The 13,813-nt window shown below is 58.5% G+C and overlaps 1 protein-coding gene across 1 annotated transcript in view; it reads right to left on the minus strand.

Moving 5' to 3' along the window:
* The window catches only part of tmem145 (transmembrane protein 145), a gene marked incomplete at its 5' end in the record, with an annotated part of 33,579 nt that overhangs the window by 19,485 nt on the left and 281 nt on the right, over positions 1-13,813 (minus strand). The window contains 4 exons of the mRNA XM_059641415.1: positions 357-458; positions 2,432-2,518; positions 4,281-4,361; positions 5,283-5,357. Of these exons, the coding sequence (XP_059497398.1) occupies positions 357-458; positions 2,432-2,518; positions 4,281-4,361; positions 5,283-5,357 (345 nt within the window). The remainder of the gene's footprint in view (positions 1-356; positions 459-2,431; positions 2,519-4,280; positions 4,362-5,282; positions 5,358-13,813) is intronic.

The raw sequence follows: 13,813 nt of genomic DNA on the forward strand, positions 1-13,813 counted from the left end.
ATCTGGGCGCGGGCTGAGCGGTCAGGCTTTGGTGCAGCACAGAGAGCTCAGAGGGTAGTTGGTGCTGGAGAGGGTTACAGAGATAGGGAGGGGGGTGTCGGGGCTGGAGGGGGTTACAGAGATAGGGAGGGGGTGTAGGGGCTGGAGGGGGTTACAGAGATAGGGAGGGGGTGTGGGGGCCAGAGGGTGGCTATAGGGAATGGGAGTTGGGGGGATTACAGGGAATGAGGGAGAAGTAGGCTTGCATTATATGGAGTGGGAGGAGGGGGAGGAGGACAGAGGGCAGTAGAGCGGACACGGTGGGGGGGTTGGGGGGCGCAGTACGTGTCTGGCTCTGTCCAGGAGCTGTGACATACCCCACATTTGCTCAGGGCAATGTACCACCATCGTTCTCGGACCGAGCGAAATCCTCGACCCCCCAGGCAGCTGAGGTAACTCGTCACCCCCTCCTGTACCACCTGGGAAAGGGGGGAGAGAGGGAGTTAACTTCACGAGAGAGGGGAGGGAGGACGGGTGGGCGGACGCGAGGACAGACAGACAGACAGGAGGACGGACGGACGGATGGACGGACGGACAGACAGACATGAGGAGGACGGACAGACAGATACGAGGAGGACGGACAGACAGACAGACACGAGGAGGACGGACAGACAGACAGACACGAGGAGGACCGACAGACGGACATGACCTAAGTGACCCCCAAGTTGTTGAGCCAGCGGAATAAGCAGACCCCTCCTACCACAAGTAGTCAGAAGGAGTCACCCGCCCACATGTACCCACTCATATGGTTGTGCCCACTTCCCCCCCCTCCCCCCAACATGAGGGCACGTGTAGCCATTCGTACACCCACACCTGCAAGCCACCTCATTACCAGCACTGTATACACAGCTGCTTACTGCAGCAGGACATGAAGTACGGTTTGCAGACGAGCCGGAGCCAAGACCTGTATATAACTGGAGCTACTGTGCGTAACAAGCAGCTGACTGCTCTGTGGACTAGGGTCAGTTATCGATGACAGGGGCCTCCTGCCTGTAAACAGCTACATGATTGGACTGAACAGCTTCACGTTGCAAACATGACCCGGAGAAGTGATCAGATATCTCTCAGTTCAAGAGGTCTCTCTGTTCTCTGCAGTAAAAGCCACTTTAAAATCTGAAGACGGCCAGTTTACCCAGCGAAGCTGCCACCCTGTGTATTTTGCAAACCAGGGACTGCATCCAGACAAAGGTGGGATCACCTCAGTACAAGCATCAATTCAGTGGCCCTTGTGACGAGGAAGCCAGGTCAATGGTTCCACATTTTTCCTTCCACCTGGAGCACGCATGTTTTTCTTTACAACTAGCTGTTTGCACGTGTGTACATGCACATAAGGGCAGTCCAAAAGGAGTTTTAACTAGTGTAAGCAAACAGTTTCTAATTGTTTACCAGTAGCTCCAGCCTGGATGCTTGTAATACATAGTAACTCTTGCTAAATACAGAAGCTGTGTATGCGCTTTCCTCCTGCATTTTACAGGTATATAAAATGGGGACGCTCTGGGAGATCTTTCTGTTTTCCAAATGTACACAGATGAGTGGGTCAGGAGACTGCAGGCTCACCAGCCTCTGAGCAACTCCAGGCACAAGTTGCAGAGAATCTCACAGGGAGAAGACAAAATTCCTAGTTCTCCCAAAGAAATTCCTTCGACCTGGTGGGGTAGAGAGTGCAGCTGTGAGCCTGCTCCATTATGCCAAAAGCTCCCTGCACCAATTAATGTGTCACATTCACTTGGGTAGCACATGGCTTCTTCTGAAAAGAAGAGTTTGGATTTTGAACTCAGGGCACAGAGATATTAGTTTATTTCTACGAAGAGGCTCAAAACTAACATGGTTAGCCTTTCCAGAGACAGCAGAGGACTGTAGGACCCCTGGAGTGCCAGTGCAAGTTTGTTTATATTGTGATGGTTTAAGAAACTGTGAAGCCATCGGATTGAGCAGTGCTCAGGACGATAAAGTTTTTTAAAATTATAATTCAAAGACTCCCAGGTTCTGTTCAATGGGGTCAGAAATAAAGGACGTCACAACATGATCTATCAAGTCAGATTTCATTCTGGGAACTAACTCGTTCACTAGCAAATCAACTGCGATTATAGCAGGGTCTTCAAACACCAACAGGACAGGGACAGCACGGGGTTAGATACAGAGAAAAGATCCCCCTACACTGGCCCCCATCAAACACTCCCAGGACAGGGACAGCACGGGGTTAGATACAGAGTAAAGCTCCCTCTACACTGTCCCCCCCCATCAAACACTCCCAGGACAGGGACAGCACGGGGTTAGATACAGAGTAAAGCTCCCTCTACACTGTCCCCCCCCCCATCAAACACTCCCAGGGACAGGGACAGCATGGGGTTAGATACAGCGTAAAGCTCCCTCTGCCAGTAAAACCTCTTACCTCACAGCCAGACCAGGTGTAGAGTGTCGTGAGGTTGATAACCTGATTATTATCTGCTCGCAGCACAGATTCCTTCTCATAACAATCCTGTACCAGGGACAGGAAAAAACAGAGAGAGTTTAAATCACACACTGCGGGCGAAGAGAGGCCGGGGCAAGGGGTAAGAATGGGGTGGGGTGGCCAGGATCATGGGGTAAGGTGAAAGGCGGAGCAGGGGCATTGTTGGAGAGGGAGTAAGAAGGTGGAGAAAGAGCTGGGAGAGGGTGTAAGGTGACTCGAGGCTATGGGGTGGGGGGGAGAGAGAGAGAGGTGGGGGAGAGAGAGAGGTGGGGGACAGAGAGAGAGAGAGAGGTGGGGGGGAGAGAGAGAGAGAGAGAGGTGGGGGACAGAGAGAGAGAGGTGGGGGGGGAGAGAGAGAGGTGGGGGGAGAGAGAGAGAGGGAGGTGGGGGAGAGAGAGAGAGAGAGAGAGGTGGGGGAGAGAGAGAGAGAGAGGTGGGGGGAGAGAGAGAGAGGTGGGGGACAGAGAGAGAGAGGTGGGGGGGAGAGAGAGAGAGAGAGGTGGGGGGGAGAGAGAGAGAGAGAGGTGGGGGACAGAGAGAGAGAGGTGGGGGGAGAGAGAGAGGTGGGGGAGAGAGAGAGAGAGAGGTGGGGGGGAGAGAGAGAGGTGGGGGGGAGAGAGAGAGGTGGGGGGAGAGAGAGAAGCAAGAAGCAGGAGATGGAGAACGGTGAGATTTTTGCGGATAAAGGGCAGAGGGAGGGAGGGGAGCAATGCAGAGATTGGCACAGACCCTGACAAAGACAGACTCAGAGGTTGAGAGAGGCAGGTGAAGGGAGAGTGAGAGGCAGAGAGAAAACATTCACCCTTTGCAATGGGCTCGAATTCTTTTGAGGAGATAACAAGCGGAGTTAATAACGGGGAACTAGTAGATGTCGTGCATTTGGAAAGATCTAGCTGGCGTAGTGCCCTGAGGATTAGTCCGAGCACCTCAATTATTTTCTCTCTGTGTTCATGATTTGGGGGCCACAGCGTAATGTTCCTAAACTTGCTGATGGCACAAAAATAGCTGGGAAGGGCACATGGTGTTGAGGACATAAGGAATCTACAAGAGAATATAGATCAGGTGAGGGAATGGGTAAAGAAGCAGATAAAAAAGTGCCAGAATCAAAAGGCAGATTATTACTTTAATGGAGAGACTCCACAGGAAAAGGATAGCGCAGAGGAATCTGGGTGTCCTTGTGCATGAAACACAAAGTTAGCACATGGTTACAACGAGGGATCAAGAAGGCAAGTAATATTTTGGCCTTTATTGCCAAGGGGTTGGAGTTTTAAAATGGGCAAGTTGTGCTACAACTGTCCGTGGTGTTGGTGAGGCCACATCTGAGGGAGTGAAGATAAACGTTCTGTATTTAGCCTCCTGTGCTCCTGAGATGCTGCTTGGCCTGCCGTGTTCATCCAGCTCCACACTGTGTTATCTGAGGGACTGAATATGGTTTTGGTCCCTGTATTCATGAAAGGAAGGAGTGGCAAGTACAAAAGAGATGTGTACATCTGGGACGAGGAGGTTGGCTTATCCGTCTGTCTTCACTGACGAGAGTTTTGGATTTCAGAAGAATTCTAGGGAGATCTTATTGAAAATTAGTGGATTCTGAACAGAAAGGGTGAGGAAGATCCTGAGATGATACAACCCACTTGTGGATTTTCTCGAACTGGGGTAAGAGAGTTAACAGGATAAAGGTGAGACTCATTTAAAAGCAAGAGGCGAAGGGATCTCTTTTCCCAGGGAATGCTGCGAGTTCTCTAACCCAGACAGTTGTGGCGGCTAGGTCAATGAAAATATTTCAGCACACTGACCAGGTATCTTTCTGGTAGACAGCAGGCCACTGTGTCACCTCATCGAAGTAAAGCAGTATGTTCTGGCAGCATTTCGCCTGCAAAGACACAGGAATGATGGAGTTAACGGCAGACCGGGCCAGAGTGGTGGGGGGTCTGGGTGTGAGACGGGGGCCCCTGGCCACCTGCAACAGGCCCATTTCCCCTGCCCCGGTTTTATTTTCACCCATCGCAAGTCGAACGGTTAAAGGTTTAGAGGAAAACATAGAGCTCCTGAGGAAGGGGTTTCCGGGCCCAGCTCCCCCACGTTCCCTCAGTGCGCTGATGGGTGCAGCCAAGATAGGGCTGGGGTTCACACCCAGCACTGTCCTCCCGGTCACTGTCAGTGGGCAATCGGAGAGCAGAACACCGTGTACCCTCACCAAACCCGGGGCCCGGTGCCCCACAGAAAACACCAGGCCTCGTTCCCATAGCGACCTGGGGCCCGGTCCCCCACGGCAAACGCCAGGCCTCGTTCCCACAGTGACCGGGACCCGGTCCCCCACGGCAAACACCAGGCCTCGTTCCCATAGCGACCTGGGGCCCGGTCCCCCACGGCAAACACCAGGCCTCGTTCCCACAGTGACCAGGGCACGGTCCCCCACGGCAAACACCAGGCCTTGTTCCCACAGTGACCAGGGCACGGGCCCCCACGGCAAACACCAGGCCTTGTTCCCACAGTGACCAGGGCACGGTCCCCCACGGCAAACACCAGGCCTTGTTCCCACAGTGACCAGGGCCCGGTCCCCCACGGCAAACACCAGGCCTCATTCCCACGGGAACTCCCAGCTCAGGATTGAGGCCACGTGAGCGTCCATTGATGCGTGCATGTGACCCTCAGGACAGGATAATCTGAACATTCCTGTTCCCCACTTCATGCTGCAACCACCAATCCCTCAGAACATCCCTTCACCCCAATGAACGGACATTGCCGCCACCCCCACCACCCCCCGCCCCCAAACAGGCTTTCTCTCACTCACCTCTGGGTATTTGAAGTAGAATTGTAGCCTCCCATAGTCAGACAGGAAACAGAATCTTGTCAGGAACACCCAGTCCTGGGGGGGTGGTTGGGGTGAGGGAGGGTGGGAGACGGAGAGAGGTCAGAAAGAGTCTCCCTGGATCCCCGACTTCCCTGCCAAATCCCAACTCTCTGCCAGACGGACCTGCAGTCAGTAAGAGCTGTCCCATAGGCCACTGTCCATTCAGCCCATCACCCTTGCTCATACCCTACATTACAACAATATCGGAATGGGATGCCCTTCAGCCCCTCGATAGTGCTACACAGGAGGATAATTCCAGATCTTGCCCACCTTGAAACGGCACTCCAGAGAACACACATCTCCCTCCATCATCTCCCTGAAAGACGTCTGCATTTATTTGTCCTCCAAAATACTCTCTTACTTCCTGTTCTAATTATTATGGGCTGTGGCTCAAAGCTTAATGTCGGCTTGGATGCGCTCATCCATTGACTGCTTTCCTCGGGCCTATCGACCAGGAGGGGCAGAGGCATCGCTGCTGAACTCTGAAGGCTGTCAGCCAGACTGCCCTGGGTTGGGGTATAAATTGCCCCAATGTCTCCAGCAGCCCTCCCCTTCCTGACGACCCCCTGCCCCACATCTGGATAGGGCATATCAATATTGTGGGCTCTATTGCCCTCTTAACAGGTGCCCGCGTCCTTTGTAAATCCAGGCCTAGGAGCTCGGGGCAGGGCAGAGGGTATCTGGCACTGCCGGAGGAATGGCGCGGAGGGGAGTCATGGCCTAGTAGGTATAGGTTGAAAGAGGCACGCTCATTGCCAGGAGGAGGGGAGAGGTCTCAGTCACTATCCTAAATCAGGCCACTTGCAGCATGGTGCTCTACCTGCCATGTTGGATAGCTCCCTGTCAGCCGGACACTGATGCAACCGGAGAATCTGTGGCTTACACATCACAACACCACAATATCCTGAGATAGTAGGAACTGCCGATGCTGGAGAATCTGAGATAACAAGGTGTAGAGCTGGATGATCACAGCAGGACAAGCAGCATCAGAGGAGCAGGAAAGCTGGTGTTTCGGGTCTAGACCCTTCTTCATTTTCCGAAACATCAGCTTTCCTGCTCCTCTGATGCTGCTTAGCCTGCTGTGTTCATCCAGCTCTACACCGTGTCACCACGATATCCACCCTCTTCCCCACCCCCGGGGACGGGCAGTATGGCAGAGGGGGGGTTGTGGAGATGGGTACCGTGGGAGGGGCTGCGCCGTTGAGGGTTCACCATGCTCTCAACTTCGGGAGGGGGCTGCACCTGTTTCCAGCCCCCAGCCCTCCACCACCACATACTGCACACCATCATGTCACTGCTCCTGGGATCTTGCGCTTCTTGGCTGCTGCATTTCCCACATCAGCGACAGCAACACCGGGACTTCAAAAGCCGTTCGCTGCTGTCTACGCATTCCTCGTCCCATTGGAGTAGGGTTACGGCGCTACACAAATGCAAGTCCTCCATTCTCACTTCAACTCGCCACTGTTCAGCGGTCCCAGCAGGGGGAGGGGTATCTGTGAATCCTCCTGTGCCCGCCGCCCCCAACGGGAGGAATTGGAGATGCCGGACCTGCCCTTGGGTCTCAGATTGCAGGTACATGCGAGACCGCTTTTAAATGCTAATGAGGGATCCACACTGCAGGATCCAGTGACAGGGAAATCTAATGAGGGGGATCAACTCTCAGGCTCCGGGAACGGCTGTTACTTCGAGCTCGCACCTTCACAGCGGAAAGGTCGGGGGGAGGGGCGGAGTGCAGAGAAACAGGGAGGGGTCGAGGAAAGGAGGGGAGGAACGAGGTCGGGAGAGGAAGGGGGGTAACGGGGTCGGGGAGAGGGGAGGGGGTAACGGGGTCGGGGAGAGGGGAGGGATGGGGTCGGGGAGGGGGGATCGGGGTCGGGGAGGGGGTAACGGGGTCGGGGAGAGGAGAGGGATGGGGTCAGGGAGGGGGGAACGGGGTCGGGGAGGGGGGAACGGGGTCGGGGAGGGGGGAACGGGGTCGGGAAGAGGGGAGGGGGGAACGGGGTCGGGGAGAGGGGAGGGGGGAACGGGGTCGGGGAGGGGGGAACGGGGTCGGGGAGGGGGGAACGGGGTCGGGGAGAGGGGAGGGATGGGGTCGGGGAGGGGGGAACGGGGTCGGGGAGGGGGTAACGGGGTCGGGGAGAGGAGAGGGATGGGGTCGGGGAGGGGGGAACGGGGTCGGGGAGGGGGGAACGGGGTCGGGGAGGGGGGAACGGGGTCGGGGAGGGGGGAACGGGGTCGGGGAGAGGGGAGGGGGGAACGGGGTCGGGGAGAGGGGAGGGGGGAACGGGGTCGGGGAGGGGGGAACGGGGTCGGGGAGAGGGGAGGGATGGGGTCGGGGAGGGGGGAACGGGGTCGGGGAGGGGGTAACGGGGTCGGGGAGAGGAGAGGGATGGGGTCGGGGAGGGGGGAACGGGGTCGGGGAGGGGGAACGGGGTCGGGGAGGGGGGAGGGGGGAACGGGGTCGGGGAGAGGGGAGGGAGTAACGGGGTCGGGGAGAGGGGAGGGAGTAACGGGGGTCGGGGGAGGAGGGGGGGAACGGGGGTTGGGGAGAGGAGGGGGGAACGGGGTCAGGGAGAAGGGAGGGAGTAACGGGGTTGGGGGAGGAGGGGGGAACGGGGTCGGGGAGAGGGGAGGGAGTAACGGGGTCGGGGAGAGGGGAGGGGGTAACGGGGGTCGGGGAGGAGGGGGGGAACGGGGGTTGGGGAGAGGAGGGGGGAACGGGGTCAGGGAGAAGGGAGGGAGTAACGGGGTTGGGGGAGGAGGGGGGGAACGGGGGTTGGGGAGAGGAGGGGGGAACGGGGTCGGGGAGAAGGGAGGGGGGGAACGGGGTCGGGGGGGGAACGGGGTCGGGGAGAGGACGGGTGGGGAATGGGGTCGGGGAGAGGGGCGGGATGGGGTCGGGGAGAGGGGTGGAATGGGGTCGGGGAGAGGGGCGGGATGGGGTCGGGGAGAGGGGTGGAATGGGGTCGGGGAGAGGGGTGGAATGGGGTCGGGGGTATTGGGTCGGGGAGAGGCCGGCGGGGTTGACAGCGAAGGAAATTTTGGGAGGGGGAGGGGGAGAGAGCGGGGGGGAGAAGAGCAGGGGGAGCGGGAGAGAGAAGGGAGAGGGAGAGGGAGGGGGAGGGGGAGAGAAGGGAGGCGGGCGAACAGCAGGGAAGAATGAGAGCCAGCAGTCGGCCATTCTACCCCTCGAGGTGCTTGTGGAATGATAGCCTTCCTTAAACCCGAACCACAGCCAGAACTCCAGGCGTGGTCTTCACCACCCTGTACAATTCAAACGCTCCCTCATTACTGCTGTACCTCTGCCTCTCTCCTCCTCTCTTTCCCCACCATCCTTCTTCACTCACTAAAGATAAGGCTGAAGCTTTCGCAGCGATCTCCAGCCAGAAGTGCCGAGTGGATGATCCATCTCGGCCTCCTCCATTGGTCCCCATCATCACGGCTACCAGTCTTCAGCCAGTTCCATTCACTCCACATGATGGCTAGCAACAGTTGGAGACACTGGAAACTGCAGAGGCTCTGGGCCCTGACAATATTCCGGCAATGGTACTGAAGGCTTGTGCTCCAGAACCTGCCGCTCCCCTCGCCAGGATAACGTGTGAAGGTGGATGAACGCAACAGGCCAAGCAGCATATTCGGAGCACAAAAGCTGATTAGTCTAGGCCTGAAACGTCTGCTTTTGTGCTCCTGAGATGCTGCTTGGGCTGCTGTGTTCATCCAGCTTCACACTTTGTTATCTTGGATTCTCCAGCATCTGCAGTTCCCATTATCTCTGCTCCTCGAGCCAAGCTGCTCCAGTACAGTTACAACACTGGGATCTACCCCGCAATGTGGAATAGTGCCCAGGTATGTCCTGTACATAAAAAGCAGGACAAATCCAACCCAGCCCATCAGTCTCCTCCCGATCGTCAGTGAAGTGATGGGCTCTGGGCTCAGCGTATAAATGCAGTGGCTACAAGAGCAGGTCAGAGTTATCCACTCCATCCCCACTGAGAATCAGAAATCTACCAAACTCTGCCTTAAACACACTCGAGATCTGAGTCTCCACTGCTGTAGAGAACAACAAAAGCTCACAACCCTGCGACGAAAAACAAAATTCTTCGCAATCTCAGAGCTGACACCAACCCCTGCCCCACCCCACACTCAATCTGAAACTTGCTCCCCCTGGTTTTACAATCCCCAACCCAGGGAAATACCTCCCCTGCCTCTCCCTTTCAGTAATCTGTAGGCTTCACTGAGACCACCTCTCATTCACTGAAGCTGTGGGGAACATGGGCCCAGCCTCTGTCCACAGGACAGTCCCACCATTCCCGGGAACAAAGCTGGTAGATCCTCGTTGCACTCGCTCTACGGCTATCTTTCCAAGCCATAAGGAGACCGAAACTGCACCCAGTACTCCAGGAACAGCCTAACCAAACTCCTGTACAGCTGAAGCAAGAACTTAGGGGTGGCTCAGTGGTTAGCACTGCTGCCTCACAGTGCTAGGGGCCTGGGTTCGATTCCACCCTCGGGTCACTGTGTGGAGTTTGAACATTCTCCCCATGTCTGCGTGGGTTTGCTCTGCTTTCTCTCCCACAGTCCAAAGATGTGCAGGCTGGGTGGGTTGGCTGTGCTAAATTGCCTGTAGTGTTCAGGGAGGTGTAGATTTAGGTGGGATTATAGGGGGATGGGTCTGGGTGGGATGCTCTGAGGTTCGGTGTGGACTGGTTGGGCTGAAGGGCCTGTTTCCACACTGCAGGGTATTCCATGATTCTATGATCTATGAACTTCACTAGTCCTGGACTGAAACGCTCTCACTATAGACAGGAACACTCCATTAGCCTTCTCAAATGCTCCTAGGTGTTAACTTTCAGTGACTGACCGACAAGGACACCCTTGTACATTGATAGAAATACCGGATCAGCTCACAATTTTCCACATTATATTCCACCTGCCACGTTCTGACCCATTCACTCACCATGTGACAAATCCTCCTGATGCCTTTATTGGTCAGTGCATTGAGTATAGGAGCTGGGAGGGGTCATGTTGCAGCTGTACAGGACGTTGGTTCGGGCCACTTTTGGAATACTGTGTTCAATCCCGGTCTCCCTGCTACAGGAAGCATGTTGTGAAACTTGAAAGGGCTCAGAAAAGATTTATAAGGATGGCGGAGCGTTTGAGCTAGGGAGAGGCTGGGGCTATTTTCCCCAGAGTGTCGGAGGCTGAGGGGTGACCTTATAGAGGTTTATAAAACCATGAGGGGCATGGACAGGCTGAATAGGCAAGGTCCTTACCGGGAGGTGAAGTCTCAAAGCGTAAGGTCTGGGAGCAGGAGCAGGCCATTCGGCCTATTGAGTCTGCTCTGCCATTCAATGAGATTGTGGCTGATTTGATCATCTATAACCCCATCTCCCACCACGTCCCTCACCGATTCAAACTCTCAGCCTTGACTATCCTGAATGCCCCAGCATCACCAGCCCCCTCTGTGCTAAAGAATCCCACCAACTCAACCCGCTCGGGGAGAAGAAATTCTCATCTCTGTCCTAAATGGGTGACCCTTTCTTCTGAGATGATACCCTCTGGTCCTAGACTCTCCCGCAAGGAGAAGCAAACTCTTCTGCACCTGCCCTGCCACATCTCCGAAGGATCTTGTCTGCTCCAATAAGGAAACCTCTCAATCTCCTCAACTCCAACAAATACAATCCCACCCTACTCACATCTCCCCGTCAGACAGTGCCTCCGCACCCGGGAACAGCCGAGTGAAGCCTCTCTGGGCTGCCTCCGATGTCACTACATCTTTCCTCAGATAAACGGGCCCCTAAAACTCTACAGATTAGTCCAGCTGTGGTCGACCAGTGCATCGTACAGTTTTAGTAAAACCCCTCTCCTTTTATACCCCATTCCCTTTGAAATAAAGGCCAACATTCCATTTTCCTTCCCAATGAACCGGAACGCTGGTTCTTGTGATTCAGGCACGAGGAGCCCCAAACCCCTCTGTTCCGTAGCTTTCTGCAGTCTTTCTCCATTTAAACAACATCCATCTCCTCTTTTCTTCCTGCCAGGACAAGTGGAAATGGGATTGAGATACAGCACGGTGATGAACAGTTGAGCAGGGCTTGATGGGCTGAAGGGACAAAGCTTGTTGCTATTTTCAATGCTTTGTTCCTCTCTCCTTCCACTGCCTTCCCCCCAACCGCTCTCTTTTGATTCTCCTGCTCTCCCCGACTCCTCCCCTCCAGCTGTTTCTCCCTCCCTTTTAGCTTTAACTTCCTTCTCTCCTCCTCATCTCCGCTTCACCATCTCCTCTGCCTGCTCTCCTCCATGTCTCCTTTTCTCTCTCTCTCCCCACAACTTAATCTTTGCTCCTCCCCTCCTTCCTGTGTCTTTCCTCTCTCACCCCTCCCTCCAGTCCATTCTTCACTTCTTTCTGTCTCCTTCCTCTCCTCATCTCCAAGCTGTGCTCTCTCTCTTCCCCACCTTCTCCTCTTTCCCTAATTCCCCTGCAGCGTGCTCCCTCTCTTCCCACTCCCCTCTGTCTCTCCTCACTTCCCTCTTCCCCACTCTCGCACATTCCCTTCCCTCTCCACTGTCTCCCCTTCACCCTCTGTTGTTCCTCTCAGCCCCTCTTCCCTCACTCCCATCACTCTCCCTTTCTCTTCCTCCCCAGCATCCATCCATCCATCCATCCCCATCCCTCCCCTAAACCACCCACTCACCCCTAACTCTCCCCTAAACCCAAATCCCCTTCCCCACTCCCCTACCCACTGACCCCCCAAACCCTTCCCCACTGCCCCCCCGAACCCTACCCCACTCCCTACCCACTGCCCCCCGAACCCTACCCCACTCCCTACCCACTGCCCCCCAAACCCTTCCCCACTGTCCCCCCCGAACCCTACCCCACTTGCTACCCACTGCCCCCCCGAACCCTTCCCCACTGACACCCGAACCCTTCCCCACTGACACCCGAACCCTTCCCCACTGCCCCCCGAACCCTACCCCACTCCCTACCCACTGCCCCCCCAAACCCTTCCCCACTGTCCCCCCGAACCCTACCCCACTTGCTACCCACTGCCCCCCGAACCCTTCCCCACTGACACCCGAACCCTTCCCCACCGCCCCCCCCGAACCCTTCCCCACTGACACCCGAACCCTCCCCACTGACCCCCGAACCCTACCCCACTCCCTACCCACCGCCCCCCCGAACCCTTCCCCACCGCCCCCCCGAACCCTTCCCCACCGCCCCCCCGAACCCTTCCCCACTGACCCCCGAACCCTACCCCACTCGCTACCCACTGCCCCCCCGAACCCTTCCCCACTGACCCCCGAACCCTTCCCCACTGCCCCCCCCGAACCCTACCCCAATCCCTACCCACAGCCCCAAAACCCTTCCCCAATCCCTCCTTCCCCCCTCCCTCCTGAACCCTTCCGCACTGCTGCCACGTACCTTTCCCCACTACCCACCCCAAAACCATCCCACATACCCCCAAAAACCCTTCCCCACTCCCTACCCACCCCCAACACTTCCACCCTCCCCGTGAATCCTACCACACCTGCCCCCATTCCCGATTCCCCCAGACCCTGTCCTGGTCTCTCCCACCCCATGGTAACTGCCCCCCCCCGTACCTGCCTGCCCCCGGTACCTGCCCGCCGCTGCCGCCCCTCCCCCCCCCCCCCCGGTACCTGCCCCGCGCGCGGCCCCCCCCCCCCGGTACCTGCCCGCGCCCCCCCCCCCCCGGTACCTGCCCGCGCGCGCCCCCCCCCCCCTGGTACCTGCCCGCGCGCGCCCCCCCCCCCCCCCCCCCGGTACCTGCCCGCGCGCCCCCCCCCCCCCGTACCTGCCCGCGCGCGCCCCCCCCCCCCGGTACCTGCCCCGCGCGCGCCCCCCCCCCCGTACCTGCCCGCGCGCGCCGCGCCCCCCCCCCGTACCTGCCCGCGCGCGCCCCCCCCCCCCCCCGTACCTGCCCTGCGCGCGCCCCCCCCCCCCCCCCGTACCTGCCCGCGCGCGCCCCCCCCCCCGTACCTGCCCGCGCGCGGCCCCCCCCGGTACCTGCCCGCGCGCGCCCTCCCCCCCCCCCCCCCGGTACCTGCCCGCGCCGCGCGCCCCCCCCCCCCGGTACCTGCCCGCGCGCGCCCCCCCCCCCCCCGTACCTGCCCGCGCCGCCCCCCCCCCCCCCCCCCCGGTACCTGCCCGCGCCGCGCGCCCCCCCCCCCCACCCCCGGTACCTGCCCGCGCCGCGCCCCCCCCCCCCGTACCTGCCCGCGCGCGCCCCCCCCCCCCCCCCCGTCCCCCCTGCCCGCGCGCGCCCCCCCGGTACCTGCCCGCGCGCGCCCCCCCCCCCCCCCCCGGTACCTGCCCGCGCCGCGCGCCCCCCCCCCCCCCCGGTACCTGCCCGCGCGCGCCCCCCCCCCCCCCGTACCTGCCCGCGCCGCCCCCCCCCCCCCCACCCCCGGTACCTGCCCGCGCCGCGCGCCCCCCCCCCCCCCACCCCCGG

This window comes from Stegostoma tigrinum, chromosome 41 (assembly GCF_030684315.1).
Source record: "Stegostoma tigrinum isolate sSteTig4 chromosome 41, sSteTig4.hap1, whole genome shotgun sequence".
NCBI classification, from domain to species: Eukaryota; Metazoa; Chordata; class Chondrichthyes; order Orectolobiformes; family Stegostomatidae; genus Stegostoma; species Stegostoma tigrinum.